The sequence below is a fragment of the Elephas maximus genome, chromosome 6, assembly GCF_024166365.1.
Source record: "Elephas maximus indicus isolate mEleMax1 chromosome 6, mEleMax1 primary haplotype, whole genome shotgun sequence".
NCBI lineage: Eukaryota > Metazoa > Chordata > Mammalia > Proboscidea > Elephantidae > Elephas > Elephas maximus.
In genome coordinates this window covers 15,898,903-15,916,484 of record NC_064824.1, presented here as the reverse complement: position 1 = coordinate 15,916,484, position 17,582 = coordinate 15,898,903, and the positions used below count along the sequence as shown (strand labels likewise).

Sequence of the window (17,582 nt, the reverse complement as noted above, 5' to 3'; positions counted from 1 at the left end):
GCAGAATTAGGAACTGATAATTCTAGCAGTAGTTCTGCTCACTTACTTTCTGAAAGGCTTTAGAAAGGATAAAAGCATATTTTATCTAAAGTTCTCCCACAAGAAAACATGAACCCCTTGAAAAACTTCTAGGAGACTAAAGGCAGCATGTTGTAATCTATTTCACATCCTAAATACAAGGTTTCAAGATCACGAAATTTCAGTTTGAAGTTAGCACTAACCTAATAAAATCAAGTCTTAGAATTTAATGACATCTTCATTTTTTTCCTTGACTTTTCACCACTGAACTAAAGTAATTACCATTCTAAATGTACTAACTGAATGATTAATGTAAATTGGTACCCTCTCCTCCAAGCCATAATACTTATGCAGTAGTGATCTTTCACTGTCTTAAAGCAAACTACAGATCTGGATCTCAGCTTACCTAGCCAAAGGAAGACTTTCCCATTACTTGTCAACACTGGAGTGTACAACTTTCACTCTACTCCACAGCTAAACACAGAAATATGGGAAAAATAAGAAACATTTCCTGGTAATGCATAGCTTCTCTAAAAATAGGTTTCTGAAAATACCATTATCACAATGTATTAAATTACTTAGTGTCTCCTTGAGCGTGGCATTTTTCTAGCTTTCCAGTAACTGATACAGACACCATAATAGCTTTCAGTCTAAGAAAACAGGTACTGAGGCAGACATATTAAAATATGCAGGTAAATAAATAAATTCATGAATTAAATATGCTTCACACGATAAGCTAGTAGAAGGGGAAGGAACAAGACACTCATCAGTTGTAGAGGTAACATGCAAAGGTTACTGGGGCTAAGACCCTGTGAAGGTCACTGACAAATAAATATGCTTTTCATATAATCACGGGAAAAATTCTTACAACTTACATCCTTTTTTCATCCCACTGCATAAATAAGTCTTACAAAGTCTAAGCTTGGAACAGACTTAATGGTCAGTAATTGTTAAAAGTGAGTGATGGGCTACCCTGAGACAAAAACAAGATGGTGCCCAGCTACTACAACCAGCCATTCTAATCAGGGCCACAACAGATTGGCCCTGATAAAATGGGAGAAAAATGTGGGACAGAATCTCAAATTTCTATTAAAAAAAAAAAAAACCCAGACATACTGGACTGGTTGAAACTGGAGGACTCCCCAAGATTATCGCCCTGAGGTACTCTTCAAACCTTGAACCGAAACTAACCCCTAAGGTCACCACGGAGCTTAATAACAAACTGACTCAAAAAATAACAAATATCACCCATAAATACTATGCTGTTTTTAAAAAATCACCTATATGAGACCAAAGAGTCAACAATTACTTTAAAACATAGATGAGACTGTAAGGGGACAGGGCAACTAAAGGAAAGGAACAACCAAAACAGAAATAATGAGAATGTTCACGCATTGTGAACAATGTAACCAATGTCACTGAACCACTTGTGCAGACGGAATGGGAACTTAAACTGCTGTGTTAATCTTCACCGAAAACACATTAAAATATTATTAAAAAAAAAAAACAACTGAGTAATGGGTTAAACATTTTCAAATATCCATAATAAAAAGATTTTAGTCTACGGCAAAAAAAACTAGGAAGAACCTGAATGTCTACCAGATAGCATAAATCTGGTAGTAAAGTTGTCTTCTTAGGTTTCCAAAGTTACTGTGGAAGAGCAGAATTACCCTTCTTTCTAAATAAGACTAGAAGGGAAAGAAAAATTAACATTTAAGGCACTATTCTCAGGATATTACCCATGTCCTCACAATCCTCAAACCAACTCTGAGGTATGACAATTTTTTGAATAAAGAAACTATTAACTTGCCTAGGGGCACAGAGTTAGTAAATGAAAACAGTGGAACATGAATTCAAGTCTATCTAATTTGCAGCTATGCCAAGCTGCATTCTTGGGCCATTAAAATATGTTGTTATTGCTGTGTGCCCTCAAGTCAATTCCAACTCACGAAGACCCTATATGACACGCAGAAATGCCCCACAGGCAGTTCCTAGGCTGTAATCTTTGTGGGAACAGATGCCAGGTCTTTTCTCAAACACAAGCCACTAGTGGGTTCAAACCACCTACCTTTCAGTTAGCAGCCAAGCACTTGACCATTGTGCCACCACAGCTCCTTTTATAACATCTACCACTCAATAAGTGATGGTTGGTTTTGATTTTAATAATACTTACATAATATTTTTGCAGGTAACTGTAAAACCCAGAAAACCCAGTGCTGTCGAAGTCGATGAAACTGTAGCTGCTCAAAATATACTAGGGTTTTACTTCAATTAAATATAAGTATCACTTTATGGATATCCACAAAGATACCACTTCTTCATAAACATCAGGCCCAGTCTAAAAATGTACACCGGAATAGTTTTAATTCCTAAGGGCTAGATGCAGGAAGGCAAAAGTCCACAGTAGTCGCATGACTCAAGGTATGAAGAGAGATTCTGGTCCTTTCTCTTCGGGCAGATGGATAGAGTGCTGCAATCCTAGCCCAGGGTCTACCTGGACATGGGAGATTAGGATTGTGGCCTCACCAGTTCCAAATAAGCAGAGCTTATTTCTTAGTGCCTAAGAAATATCTCACTACTTTGGCAAATTGTGTGGAAACAGCATGGAAAAAGAGGCGTAAAATTAGTGAACCAAATGGCAAATGACCAGAAACATCATGAAAAGAAGGGGAAGTGTTTCTGATGGGGAAGGTGATAAAGGAAACATTATACCCTATCTATTTTAGAGTGATCAAAGGAATCGGAAAAAAGTGAGAAATGAAGGCTGACGATATTAGCGCACTTTCTCAAAAGTCCACAGAATCTTATAGGACAACGTATGAAAAACAAGAAATGTGTACTTGTAAATAAAAGTGAAAATAAATTAATGTAATTCAATTAAGAATGTTAAGCAGAATATCATGAAACATCTGTTACAGTTAATTATACAGAATTACTTAGGAAGTGAGGAAGCCCTGGTGGTGCAGTGGTTAAAGCTCTCAGCTGCTAAACAAAAGGTAATTCGAACCCACAAGCCACTCAGCAAGAGTCTGCTTGCATAAAGATTTACAGCCTTGGAACCCTACGCGGCAGTTCTACTCTGTCCCACAGGGTTGCTATGAGTTGCAATTGGCTCAACGGCAACGGGTTTAGTTTGATTGGGTATTTAGGAAGTAAAAGTATATCTCAGTATCTTAAATTTATACCAGACAAAACATCCAAAATAAGATTAACAAAAAGAAAACAAAAATAGTTCACCTATACGAGTCCTGGGTCAGACAAACTAGGATTTCAAACACTATTCAGTCACTTCACCTTTACGAATATTCTATATCTAATAAGTTTTTTTAATCTATTATCTTTTTATATATTGTTGGATTTGGTTTGCATATATTTTCATGAAGACGTTAGTCTTTAGTTTTCTTGTTATATCTGTTTGACTTTGGTATCCCCGTAATGCTGGCTTCCTAGGATGAATTCGGACGTATTCTCTTTTTTCCAGTTTTCTGGAGGAGTTTGTGAATTGGTATTTTTTTCTTCCTTAAATGCTCAGTAGAATTTTCTAGAAAATTTTCTCTATGGGAAAGATCTTAATTATAAATTCAATTTCTCTGATATAGGGGTGTCCAAGTTACTCTTCTTGAGTGAGCTTTGGTAGTGTCCGAAGACCAGACGAGCTGTGGAATGACATCAAGGACATCATACATGAAGAAAGCAAAAGGTCATTGAAAAGACAGGAAAGAAAGAAAAACCAAGATGGATGTCAGAGGAGGCTCTGAAACTTGCTCTCAAACTTCGAGCAGCTAAAGCAAAAGGAAGAATTGATGAAAAAACTGAACAGAAGATTTCAAAGGACGGCTCAAGAAGACAAAGTAAAGTATTATAATGACATGTGCGAAGAGCTAGGGATGGAAAACCAAAGGGAAGGACACACTTGGCGTTTCTCAAGCTGAAAGAACTGAAGAAAAATTCAATCCTCGAGTTGCAATAGTGAAGGGTTCTATGGGGAAAATATTAAATGATGCATGCAGGAAGCATCAAAAGAAGATGGAAGGAATACACAGAGTCATTATACCAAAAAGAATTAGTCGATATTCAACCATTTCAAGAGGTAGCATATGATCAGGAACTAATGGTACTGAAGGAAGAAGCCCAAGCCGCTCTGAAGGCATCGGCGAAAAACAAGGCAACAGGAATTAATGGAGTATCAATTGAGATGCTTCAACAAACAGATGCAGCACCGGAGGTGCTCACTCATCTATGCCAAGAAATTTGGAAGACAGCTTCCTGGCCAACTGACTGGAAGAGATCCATATTTACATCTATTCCCAAGAAAGATGATCCAACTGAATGTGGAAACTTTAGAACAATACCATTAATATCACATACAAGCAAAATTTTGCTGAAGATCATTCAAAAACAACTACAGCAGTATATCAACAGGGAACTGCCAGAAATTCAGGCGGGTTTCAGAAGAGGACATGGAACCAGGGATATTATTGCTGATGTCAGATGGATCCTGGCTGAAAGCAGGGAATACCAGAAAGATGTTTACCTGTGTTTTATTGGCTATGCAAAGGCATTCGACTGTGTGGATCATTAACAAATTATGGATAACACTGTGAAAAATGGGAATTCCAGGACACTGAATTGTGCTCATGAGGAACCTTTACATAGATCAAGGGGCAGTTGTCCAGACAGAACAAGGGGATACTGATTGGTTTAATGTCAGGAAAGGTGTGTGCCAGGATTGTATTCTTTCACCATACCTACTCAATCTGTATGCGAGCAAATAATACAAGAAGCTGGACTATATGAATAAGAACGGAGCACCAGGACTGGAGGAAGACTCATTAACAACCTGCGTTATGCAGATGACACAATTTTGCTTGCTGAAAGTGAAGAGGACTTGAAGCACTTACGAATGAAGATCAAAGACCACAGCCTTCAGTGTGGATTGCGCCTCAACATAAAGAAAACAAAAATCCTCAAAACTGGACCAATGAGCAACATCATGATAAACGGAGAAAAGATTGAAGTTGTCAGGGATTTCATTTCACTTGGATCCACAATCAACAGCCATGGAAGCAGCAGTCAAGAAATCAAAAGACGCATTGCATTGGGCAAATCTGCTGCAAAGGACCTCTTTAAAGTGTTGAAGAGCAAAGATGTCACCTTGAAGACTAAGGTGTGCCTGACCCAAGCCATGGTTTTTTAACGGCATCATATGCATGTGAAAGCCAGACAATGAATGAGGAAGACCGAAGAAGAATTGACTCCTTTGAATTGTGGTGTTGGTGAAGAATACTGAATATACCATAGACTGCCAAAAGAACAAACAAATCTGTCTTAGAAGAAGTACAACCAGAATGCTCCTTAGAGGCAAGGATGGCAAGACAGTGTCTTACATACTTTGGACATGTTGTCAGGAGGGATCAGTCCCTGGAGAAGGACATCATGCTTGGCAAAAGTACAGGGTCAGCGGAAAAGAGGAAGGCCCTCAACGAGGTGGACTGACACAGTGGCTACAACAATGAGCTCAAGCATAACGACAACTGTAAGGATGGCGCAGGACCAGGCAATGTTCCGTTCTGTTGTGCATAGGGTCGCTACGAATCGGGACCGACTGGACGGCACCTAACAACAACAAGAAGTTACTCTTCTTGAGTGAGCTTCAGCAGTTGGTGGAAATTTGCCCATTTTCTATAAAGCTGTTCACAATATTCTTTTATTATACTTTAAATGAATGCAGAATCTGTAATATTTTCAACCCTCTCATTGCTGACATTGATCATTTGCATCTTCTCTTTTTTCTGATTAGGCTGGCTATAGGTTTATAAATTTTATTGATCTTCTCAAAGAACCAGCATTTAGTTTCATTGATTTTCTTCACTGTTTTTCTGTTTTCCATTTCTTTTCTTTCTTTTCTGATCTTTATTATTTCCTTTCTTCTGCTTACTCTGGATTTTATTTACTTTATTTTTTATTTTCTTCTAATTTCTTAAAGTAGAACCTGAGGTCATTAATTTATGGCTTTTCTTCTCGTCTCATATAGGCATTCAGTGCTATAAGCTTCCCTCTAAGTCCTGCTTTAGACCTTGAATTGGGCAGGTGGAGGTAGTAGATATTCTGGGCAAGGAGAGTTCATGCAAAGAATTGGACCAGGAAGGATGGAAAAAGCGCAGGTTACTTAATATAGCTTGGATACATGCTGTTGTTATTGTTCACTGCTGAGGAGTCAGCTCTGAGTCACGACAATGCCTGGTCTGTGCCTTCATCATGATGGATACATAGCAAGAAATATTCCAAGAAATCAGAGTCCACACAAAGACCTAGGGAAGCAAGAGTCTCGTAATTTGCTAGCACCACATGCTTGTAGAGATCTTGCTCTGAGAAATAAACAGCAACCCTAAAATGTCAGAGGTAATGGGGTTGGCTCAGCCATGGCCTCCACGCTCCCGCTCAGCCCCCAGCCAGGAAGGGACTGATGTCTCCTCCCTGCCAACCCCACCCTGCCTGGGTCAGGCCGGGCCATCCTCACAACCCACTCCCCGCAGGCCCTCCAATGAAGTTTTGATACTTGAAGATTTCTAACCATTTATCAGGTTATGAACCATCATTATAAAACACATGCAGAGGGTATTTTTGCCATTTTATTCCTGAAAAAGACAGGCATAGAGAAGTGATAGAAGAAAGCCTGTGGGCTCTGACCAAGTGAAGGCCAGCTTCATGCCCCACCTTCCCACTGGTCCTCTTATCAATACCAAATGAGGCTTTTTCCTGAAGATAAACCACTATTAATATATACAGTAAACATAACAATTCTTTATTCACGTTATTCTAGAGATGAAGGGTAAAATGTTAGAAGATGAAATTCTAAGCTGGAGAACATAAAGTTCACTGAAGTAACATTAGAGTTCAAATTCCTAGCACTAACAAGTACTGAGACTTACCAGGTGCTTGCTGTTCAACCTACCTACATTTACCTTTTGGAAAGATCCTCCGCCAGAGCTAACTATATTTTATTTAGTTAGAACTTACACAACAAAAGTAAGTTTACCTCCCCATGAAGAAAAATGAAACAGGATCCATGCCTCACACCATATACAAAAACAAATTCGAAATAGATTAAGGAACTAAAGGTGCAAACTAAAACTATAAAATTCTTAGAAGAAAATGCAGAGGCAACGCTGGCAGCTCTAGCTTTTAATGATGAATTATCTAATATAATAGCAAAAGCACAAACAGCAAAAGACAAAATAAATAAATGGGGCCCCATAAAAATTAAAAACTTTTGTTTATCAAAAAACTACCAAAAAAAAATTGAAAAGACAAGCTACGGACTGGGAGAATATCTTTGGGAACTACATATCCAATAAGAATCTAATAAACTATATATATATACACACACACACACACATACACATATAACTTTGACAATTTAACAACAAAAAGACAAAATGGGCAAAGGACTTGAACTGACATTTCACCAGACATTCACATGGTCACCAAACACATGAAAAGATGCTTGATATCATTAGCCCACAGAGATGCAAATCAGAACCACAATGAGACACCATTTCACCCCTATTAGGGTGGCTAAGGAAACCCTGCAACTCCTAACCAAAAAGGTCAGCAGTTCAAATTCACCAAGCGCTCCTTGGAAACCACATGGGGTAGTTCTACTCTGTCCTACAGGGTGGCAATTCCGACTCAGTGTGTTTGGTCTTTTTGTTTTGTTTTGTTTTTTTAGGATGGTTAAAGGGAGTCTTGGTGGTGCAGTGGTTAAAGTGCTCAGCTGCTAACCAAAAGGTTGGTGGTTTGAACCCACCAGCCACTCCACTGGAGAAAGATGACGCAATCTGGTTTTGTAAAGATTTCAGCCTTGGAAACTCTACGGGGCAGTTGTACTCTGTCCTGTAGGGTCAATACCAGTCGGAACTGACTCAACAGCAAGTTGGTCTCAGGTTTAGGATGGCTAAGGAAAAAAAAATAATAATAACAAATGCTGGGGAGGATGTGGGGAAACTGGAATCCTTATCCATTGCTGGTGGGAATGCAAAACAGTACAGCCGCTATGGAAAACAGTGTGGCAGTTCCTCAAAAAACTAAAACCAGAACCACCATACGATCTAGCAATTCCTCTCCTACATATATACCCAAAAAGCTTGAAAGCAGAGACTCAAACAGAGACTTGTACACCAGCGTTCATTCCAACGCTTACTGACAATAGCCAAAAGGTGGCAACAACCTAAATGCCCATAAACAAATGAAAAGATAAACAAAATGTGGACATACATACAATGGAATACCATTCAACCAGTAGGAGAAATGAAGTCTTGAAACATGCTACAGTATGGACAGAGCTAGAAGACATTATGCTGTGTGAAGTAAGTCAATCACAAAAGGACAAATATTGAACGACCTCACTTACATAAAAAGACAGGGACAAGCAAATGAATACAGACAGTTTATTAGTGGTAACCAGAGGCAGGAGGGAGGGGGGAAGGGAGAGTTAATGGTGATGGAAAAATCACATTGATTAAGGGTAGGGTTGTGTAGATGATTATCGTAATTACTGTCAATAAGTTGTATACCAGTAAAAAGTTGAATTCCCAAAAGTTGTGCAATAGATATATTTACGACGACAAAAAAAAAAAAAAAGAGTAGCTGCTGAGGCTGCTTATGTACAACCAAACACCTCATGGGATTTGTTTCCTTGGTTTGGAGGTTTGGGGTCCATCCCAGTTAACTGGCCTAATAACGTGCTCAGTGCTTCTGTCCTACCTCCTAGTTTGTTGCCTAGTGCCTGGGGTTTTAAAAGTGTCAAGTGGCCACCTAGGGCACAACAACTGGTCCCTATTCACCTGGAGTAACAGGAAGAAGGAGAATCAGGAATAGGGGGAGCATATGGAATATGTGGCTAATTGCCTCCATCAACAACTACCTCCTTTGCCATGAGACCAGAATTGGATGGCGCTCGGCTACCAATGCTGAACATTCTGATAAAAGGTTCTACTGGAGAACCCTGATCGAAGAACAGAATTTCAAATTCTCATAGACTCCAGACTTTCTGGAGCCATGGAGGCTAGACAAACCTCTGAAACTACTGCCCTGAGATAATCTTGAAACTTTAAGCCAAAAAAAACCCCTGAAATCTTCTTAAAACCAACAACAGTTTAGCTTAACTGGTAAAAGAATGTCTGCCTTAAGTGCTGTGTTCTTTCAAGATCTATCTGTATGGGATCACAATGACAACAGCAACTCAAAGAATGAGACAGGAACTTTAGGGGGTAGTGCGTTTATGTTAATGAGGGAAGAATAAATTCAGAAAAGGAGGGTGAGAATGGCTGCACAACTCGAAGAATGCAGTCAATGTCACTGAACTGTACGTGCAGAAACTGTTCAAGTGGTCTCTGTTTTGCAGTATGTATTCTCAACAAATTAAAAATTTTTAAAAGTTCTCATCCATAAAAATACAAAAACTGCGAAGAGAGGTGTCTGCATATTATGAACACTAGCTAAAAAGTACACTGGGAATAAAAAATTTCCCAGGGAATTATCGACTATATTGTATTTTATCAATTTTTAGACTAAATCGTTGATTTTAAGACATACCACTGTTCTATGAAGCATTAAGAAGGAAAAACACTATCAGTTTTAATTGTAAGATACCATCTTGATTTGATTAGAAATGTATCCTGATTTTGGAGCTGTTAAAATGTAGAAAATGTACATATTAGAACAGATAAAACACCGTCATTGCCTCAGCTTCCCCCTGCACTCTCTTATCTTGGGGTCTTCTTCCAAGTCCTTCTAAGAGGAACACAGCCCCTTGCCCCACACCATGCCAAGCTCTCTACTCTTCCTTTTATTAAACACCTCTTAAAACTTTCCTTCAAGCAGAAAATTTCCTTTACGTACAACTGTCTCTTATAATGTCCCTTATTCCCGCAACTGTACTTTTCCTGGGAGATAACATAATTTAAGCAATTAAATATGTTTCAAGAAGTTCCTAAATATCTCTACAATTCAATGCAGTCCTGTCCTACTGGAAGGCAGAGTCCGTGTCTTCATAGCCTTTGCACAGCACACAGAATAGTGCCACAATCAGAGGCTCTTAATACATGCATCTGGCAGTGACAATCTCACTCCCTGAAGACCTCCTGGACATTCTCACTGGCAGACCCTACATTTTTACACAAACATGTGAAAGAAAAAAAGTATCTTCTTACCTGGCTTCTAACAACAAGGGGGTGGACACCCATTTAGTAGTGAGAGAGGTCGTAATGGCCTTTGAGTCTGCCTTTACTTCGGAGAAGAGCCACAGGCCAGTGAGTGCTACCAGAAGTCTCATTTTACAGCAAACCCCTGGAAAGAAAAAAAAAAGGTTTTGCTACAAGGAAATGTTTATACCTGGATCATAACACTTGGCTACACAAAAAGAGGAAACCCACGTGCTATGGTGGTTAAGTGCTACCGCTGCTAACCAAAGGGTCAGCCGTTCGAATCCACCAGGCACTCCTTGGACACTATGGGGCAGTTCTCTCTGTCCTACAGGGTCGCTATGAGTCGGAATCAACTCGACGGCACTAGGTTTGGTTTTGGTGGTTTACACAAAAAGAAATGAAAGTTACAGAAATAGAATCTAGACTCTTCAATAAATATTTGCAGAGTGACTGACACAGAGTCATGTAGTTGGTTGCATCCTTTCCTACAAAGGCTCCACGCCATCCACAGGGAGTCTACACCACACAGAGGTACCTACCAACTACACAACTGGTGGCAGGGCAGGTGGCACAAAACCATACTTTACAAAGCAAGAGAGGAAATAAGGCTGAGACTGATGAAAACACAAATGATGAATCTCAAACGTAGGTTTAGGATAAAGAAATTTAAGAATTCCATGTGTCCTCAGGCCACCCTCTCAATCTACAGAAGGAGGAAATGGGGGTCACTCATACCGTGGCCCAGCTACACAGTGCCAGGTCTCCTGAATCCTACTCAGCAGTCTTTCCACAGTACTCCAAGATCCTAACACACAGTATCCAGGTAACTGCAGAAGGTCTCCACCTGCAGATTTCTCTGATCTGAGTTTTCATCCCAGAAGGGTTTGTCTAAGAGAACCCTAATCAGAAGCCCCACTGGACTAAATAACCTCTTACAGCCACAAATGTGAATGAGAATTACAGAGGGGATGTGAACAGAGACGCACTAAACCATACTTGAGCTTCCAAATGTTAGCATCTAGAAGGTCAAAAAGCATCACTGTCTCACCCAAGTTTCTCAATATGGTTATAAAATCTGTTGTTAGGGGGCACCTGTCACAATTGGGGGAACCAGTAAGTATCTCCTTTTTAGAAAATGCATCATCGTTTGTGCTAACATCCTGCTTCACATAACACACAATATCCCTAAAAAAATAGTAATAATAAATAAAATGGCCAAAAGCAAAATAAAGTATACCAAATAGAAAACGGACTTTTAAAACCATTTTAACTTCAGGCGCTGCCAGCTTATTTGCAAACAAAAAAATTAATATGAACATCCCATTTATAAGATGTTGCTGCTGTTGTTAGGTACATCAAGGTGGTTCCCATTCATAACGACCCCACATACAACACTGCCCAGTCCTGTGCCACCCTCACAATTGTTGCTATGTCTGAGCTCACTGGTGCAGCCACTGTGTCAACCCATCTCGTTGAGGATCTTCCCCTTTTTCACTGATCCTCTACTTTACCAAGCGTGATGCCCTTCTCCAGGGACTGACCCCTCCTGATAACATGTCCAAAGTATGTGAGACAAAGTCTCACCATCCTCCCTTCTAAGGAGCATTCTGGCTGTACGTACTTCTCCCAAGACAGATGTGTTTGTTCTTCCAGTAGTCCATGGTATATTCAATATTCTTACCCACCAAAACCATAATTCAAATACATCAATTATGCATATACACACGCACACACAAATAAAATCTACTGAAAACAGAGCTGTCCAAACTAGACCTTCGACAGTGAAACCTGCCAGCTGTGCTTCATGGCTCTGGGGATTGTAGGCCCCTTGAGCTTCTAGTGAAAGTTAGTGACACTTCCTGCAGAAGAGCAAACAAGGACCCAAATATATGTACAATCTCAGGGCGTGCAGGAGCTTGCTTAAGACTATTTATATATACCTCTCTCTCAGCTTCAGAAACCTGCTCTGCATGGCAGAACAAGCAAATTAGAGAGAAAACCTTTAGAATCACGGGACCTAAGTCGATTCCTGAGTTTGCTACTTACTGGCAGTTTACCTGTAGCATGGCACCTAACTTATCTGGCCACTAGTCTCCTTAACTACGAAACAGGAACAATGCTGTCATACTTTCATACTGTGAGACTGAAAAGGCAATATCCAAATCACTTCATAAAGCACCAGGTGCTATACGAAAATTGTTTTATAAAGCATTTTATCATAAGAAAAAAAATCATTGTTATTACAGGGCTTCAAAAATACATCTTGACAATCTCTTGAGATATAAAAGAAAGAGGCAAGGAGAGGAACGGGGGACCTCATGCCACCAAGAAAGACACACCAGGAGCAGAGCGCATCCTTTAGACCCCGGGTTCCTGCACAGAGAAGCTCCCAGTCCAGGGGAAGATGGACGAGAAAGACCTTCCTCCAGAGCCGACAGAGAAAGAAAGCCTTCCTCTGGAGCTGACACTCTGAATTTGGGCTTTTAGCCTACTTTACTGTGAGAGGAAACCCTGGTGCTGTAGTGGTTAAGTGTTACAGCAGCTAACCAAAAGGTCGGCAGTTCAAATCCGCCAGGCGCTCCTTGGAAACTCTACGGGGCAGTCCTACTCTGTTCTCTAGGGTCGCTATGAGTTGGAATCCACTCAACAGCACTGAGTTTGGTTTTTTTGGTTCTACTGTGAGAAAATAAACTTTCCTTTGTTAAAGCCAAAAAAAAAAAAAATATATACGCCTTGAAAATATACTCTCTGTGTAGGGAAAAAAAACTTCCCCAAAAGTCACCAAGTTTCTAAACTGGAGACGGAGTATGCAAATATGCTCCTGTGGTATTACGCTACAGCTACAGTTAGGATTTTTCCTAAAGGGATCTAGATGTGTAATCCCCAGGAAATGGTGATTCTGGAGGAGGAACTGAAGCCATAGTGCATGGTAGCCCCAGGCAGACAGCATGCGCAGACTGGGGAGGAAATATTAGCATTTACTGAGCAATTACTCCGGCTCAGCATCCTACTTCACGCTTGTTTACGTACAACACCGTCTTACCTAATCGTCCCCTACAATTCAGCAGGCTGAAGTTCCTTGAGGGTAGGGACCAAGTTTACTGGGCTCAGCACAGCGAATGACACACAGTGGATAGCCCATAACACGATGCATGAATGAATGAAATGTCATTACCCCTACTTTAGCAGAAAATGGAAGAACGAAGAGGTGAAATCACTTGCCTGACTAATAAATGGCAACGCTTGTGTCATGGACTGAATTGTGTCCCCCCAAAGTATCTGTCAACTTGGCCAGGTCCTGATTCCCAGGACCCTATGGCTGTCTATCATTTTCTCATCTGATGTGATTTCCCTACGACCTGTAAATCCTATCACTATGATGTTAACAAAATGTTATGTTGATGAGATCTACAAGATTAGATAGTGTCTTAAGTCAATCTCTTTTGAGATATAAAAGAGAGAAGTGAGCAGAGAGACAGGGGGACCTCATACCACTAAGAAGCAAGAGCCAGGAGAATAGTGCAGTCCTTTGGACTCAGGGTCCCTGTGCCGGGAAGCTCTAGTCAGTGAAGGTTGATGACAAGGACATTCCTCTAGGGCCAACAGAGAGAAAGCCTTCCCCTGGAGCTGACACCCTGAATTTGGACTTCTAGCCTACTAGACTGTGAGAGAATAAATTTCTCTTTGTTAAAGCCATCCACTTGTGGTATTTCTGTTATAGCAGCATTAGATGACTAAGACAGCTTGGAACCCACACCTGCCTGTCTTTAAAGTTCTACAAAACCAAAATCCATTGCTGTCGAGTTGTTTCTGACTCATAGCAACCGTATAGGACAGAGCAGAACTGCCCCATAGAGTTTCCAAGGCTATAAATCTTTATGGAAGCAGACTGCTACATATTTCCTCCGCAGAGCAGCTGGTGGGTTCAAACCCTGACTTTTCAGAAAGCAGCCAAGCACTTTAACCACTGTACCACCAGTGCTCCTTAAAGTTCTGCAATACCGTGCTACTTCCTCTGAACCCTCTGGCTTCAGAAGAGGTAAGAATTCCTACTGTGCAGAACCAATTGGGCAAAGAACTAAAGCCAACTGAGAACGTGTGAGGACCAAAGCCAAGTTCAAGGATTTTCTATGGGCAGAGTCCATGAGACACAGGTGGGTGGCTGAGAGGGATGTAGCTTCAGCCAGAAACCAAGGGACCAGAAGCCTGGACCAAAAGAAACCAACCAACCAACCTGAAAGAACCCATACTTGGTTCCTGAGAGCAGGGATTTCTGTGTGGAATGTTAGCCACGCCCAGCACAATGCCCAGCACAAGAGGCTGAATGTAGGGATGAATGGTAGCAACTGCAAAGACAGGAGGGTGGCTTTACAAAGAGCCAAGCCTTACAAAGAGCCTAAGACTGTAAGAAGAATAAAAATGGAACACCATGAAGCAGATAACTGCTTTAAGAATATTCCAAATTAATGAGGTAACACGAGTGACTTACCCAGAGATCCCCCTGCACTGTTTAAAAAGAAAGAGAGTTCTTGGGGCAGGGTAAAGTACCATTAGAAATGAGAAACAGAGGGAAGCTCCAACCTAAGAGCTCTCCCACCCTGCCACCACTTCCTGGTTCCTGAAGGCAATGCCACAGGAAAAGGCAGAAGAAAGAACCTCAAGCTTTTGTCTGAGGATGCCTTCATCTTATAATGGGGTCCTTTATCACTCTGGCCCTACTTGTCCTTAAATGTTGCTCATAAAGATGAACAGTCTGAGAAGTTAACAGCAGTCAGGATCTGCAGTGTGGTGTGGCACTGCATGATCATGGGCACAGCTCTGGGGTATGATTGGTAAATAGGAAATGCTCTTTAACAAGTTCTATCACCAACTATATCATAGACTACCTGTAAGATCCTAGTCTGTGGCCCTGTTTTCTTACTTGCAAATTAAAGACACTATCGCTTGTTCACTTCTCTACAGTAATATACAAGAAATATTAATAAAACCTATGTTATGGCAAATACTTTGCAATTTCTGGAAAACAGAAGCAGCAGAAAAATTCTAAAGCATCACCAACTTTTGCTTCTCCAGTTGTTAAACTGTAGATAACAGCTAAAAAAATTCCTCAAAAAGGAGCTGTAACCCACAGGTTTTTAAATAGCCGTCTGAGTTTCAACATCCAAATATAATGACAGCAGTAAGGAAAAATATTAGAAAGAACTCTTTCTGAGTAATAAATTAACTTCTCAAATAATGAAACTTAATATACATTTACCCCTATCATCAAAACTTTTTCCTGTGAACCACATAAATCTAATTTCAGCTAAAGGTGGATACTATACCTCTAATACAATTTTCTCCATAGTTCAATTTATTCCTCTCAAAAGTACATTGCCGCGTTACTGTACAAAACAATATTTATATCTTTTAATAAAAATAAGTTTCAGCTACGTTTATCGAAAGCAAGCCAAGTAGAAATGCTACAAACCAAAAAAACCAAACCCACTGCCATCCAGTTGATTCTGACTCACAGCGGCCCTATAAAGAAAAAAAAAAACTCAGTGCCGTCAGCCCTACAGGACAAAGTAAATCTTCCCTATAAGGTTTTCAAGAAGCAGTTGATGGATTCGAACTGCCGACCTTTTGGTTAGCAGCCAAGCTCTTAATCGCTATACCACCAGGGTTTCCAGAAACGCTACAATCACCCCCAATTTTGCAGTGCTGTTTAACAGCTATTAATAATATCTTCAAACACCTACAAGTGTACAAGGTATTTCAAGACAGCACTCTACACGAAAATTGGCTGGCAAGTGTATCAATGCCTGTTTCCAAAATATAACTACAGTTAGTGCGGCACAGTAAGGGTAGAGATCCCCAGACTTCAAATGAACGAAACACGCTAGTTCTCAAATGCACCACAATCCAGAGATTCTGGCCAAGAAACAAGAGCAGTTCACATCCATAACTTATTGGCGATGTACGCAGTTCCTATTCCTGACAGATTCCCACATTAAAAGTGAAATCGGATCATGCAATCCAGCCAACAGACCCTAACAATAAATAAAAACGCTTACCAATATGCATAAGCCGGATTCATTTCGGGGAAAAAATAAATCTATAAAAGACACAAGACATTCACCAACCAGAGTTCTGCAAACTGCTGGTTCTCAACCTACATCGGGTCATGCTTGCTCCAAATTCACTTCCCCCTCCTCCTCTACACTGGGGCGCCTGGGTCTCAAAGCTCTTCAGTGAAGAGTCAGGGCGGCTGAACAGAGCCAGCACCACCGCCGCGGAAGCGATACCTTGCCCGGAAGACCACCGAGAGACAATTCGGAGCACTCGCGACGGGCAAGAGGACTGGGCCCCAGGCGGGGAAACTGAGGCGGAGGAGGCGGAAGATCAAGGTGACCCGGTCACAGGGTCGCCTCACACCCCAGACCCTCTCCCTGTCCAGGAAGCCTGCCCACGCCGCCCCCTCGGTACCTGTCACCGGCCGCGTAGCCGCGGCAAACGCGCCGTTGCCGTCCCGCTTCCTGCCCATGCCGGAGCCGCGCTTCGTCCGTGACGGCGCCTACGACAACGCCAGGGCGGGGCAGCGGTGGCGGCAGCAGCGGCGGCGGAGCAGGCTGCGCCAGTGAGAGGCCGACACGCGCCTCTCCCGCGGCTCCGCTCACAGCCGGCCTCGCAAGGCAACAGCCCGGCCGCATACCACCCCTTTACTTCCGCTTCCTGATAGCGAAAGCCGGAGGACTTCCGGCTACAAAGTCGCGTAGGGACAGCCCAGAGTGTCCCGTGGCCGCCATCTTCGGTAGGAGTAGGTTGTACCTCTCTGCTTGTTTTCGCCTCTTCAGTGGGGTGGGGGTACCGCTCGTCTTTAAAGCCTGGGAGGGTGTACAGCTCTGATAGCTGAGACACAGAAAGCTTGAAACCAGATAGGAGTTTCTGCCTTTTTTCTGATTTGGACTCTGAGGCGTTCTGGAGTCTACTCCCTTAAGCCTTTCTGTTAAAAGCACTGTTTCGTTATAAAGGACAAACTGTCTTCGTGTTTCTGAGCAACTTTGACTTTATCTTAAATCCCAAAATGTGATAGCTTTTGTTCCAGGGGCGTGGGGAAAGGAGACTGAAATTTTATAAGCCGTCGTAGTTTATCGTATATAGGCAGTAGCCAGTTATTCTACAGAGGTTGCTTTGTCCTTTGAATTTTGGGGGAAATATAGTTCCCTGCTTAAAATTGTTTTTCTTGGAATATGCGATATTGTGTAGATCATTTTAGCCGCCCACAAGTGAATACCTCTTTTTGAGAGTATGTTTTTAACTATTAGGTCGTAATGAAATAAAAAGCCAAATTTTGAATGACTTCATTATATGCTG

General features: G+C 41.4%; 1 protein-coding gene across 2 annotated transcripts in view; it reads right to left on the bottom strand.

Annotated features, from left to right (window-relative positions):
* The window catches only part of UGGT1 (UDP-glucose glycoprotein glucosyltransferase 1), a 135,789-nt gene extending 118,860 nt beyond the window's left edge, over nucleotides 1-16,929 (bottom strand). For both annotated transcript variants that reach the window (XM_049889124.1, XM_049889125.1), the window contains exons 1-2: nucleotides 16,695-16,929; nucleotides 10,233-10,368 (exon numbers count right to left, since the gene is read on the bottom strand). In XM_049889124.1, coding sequence (XP_049745081.1) covers nucleotides 10,233-10,368; nucleotides 16,695-16,752 — 194 coding nt within the window. In that variant the 5' untranslated portion in view covers nucleotides 16,753-16,929. The remainder of the gene's footprint in view (nucleotides 1-10,232; nucleotides 10,369-16,694) is intronic.
* Between the last annotated feature and the right edge of the window lie 653 nt (nucleotides 16,930-17,582).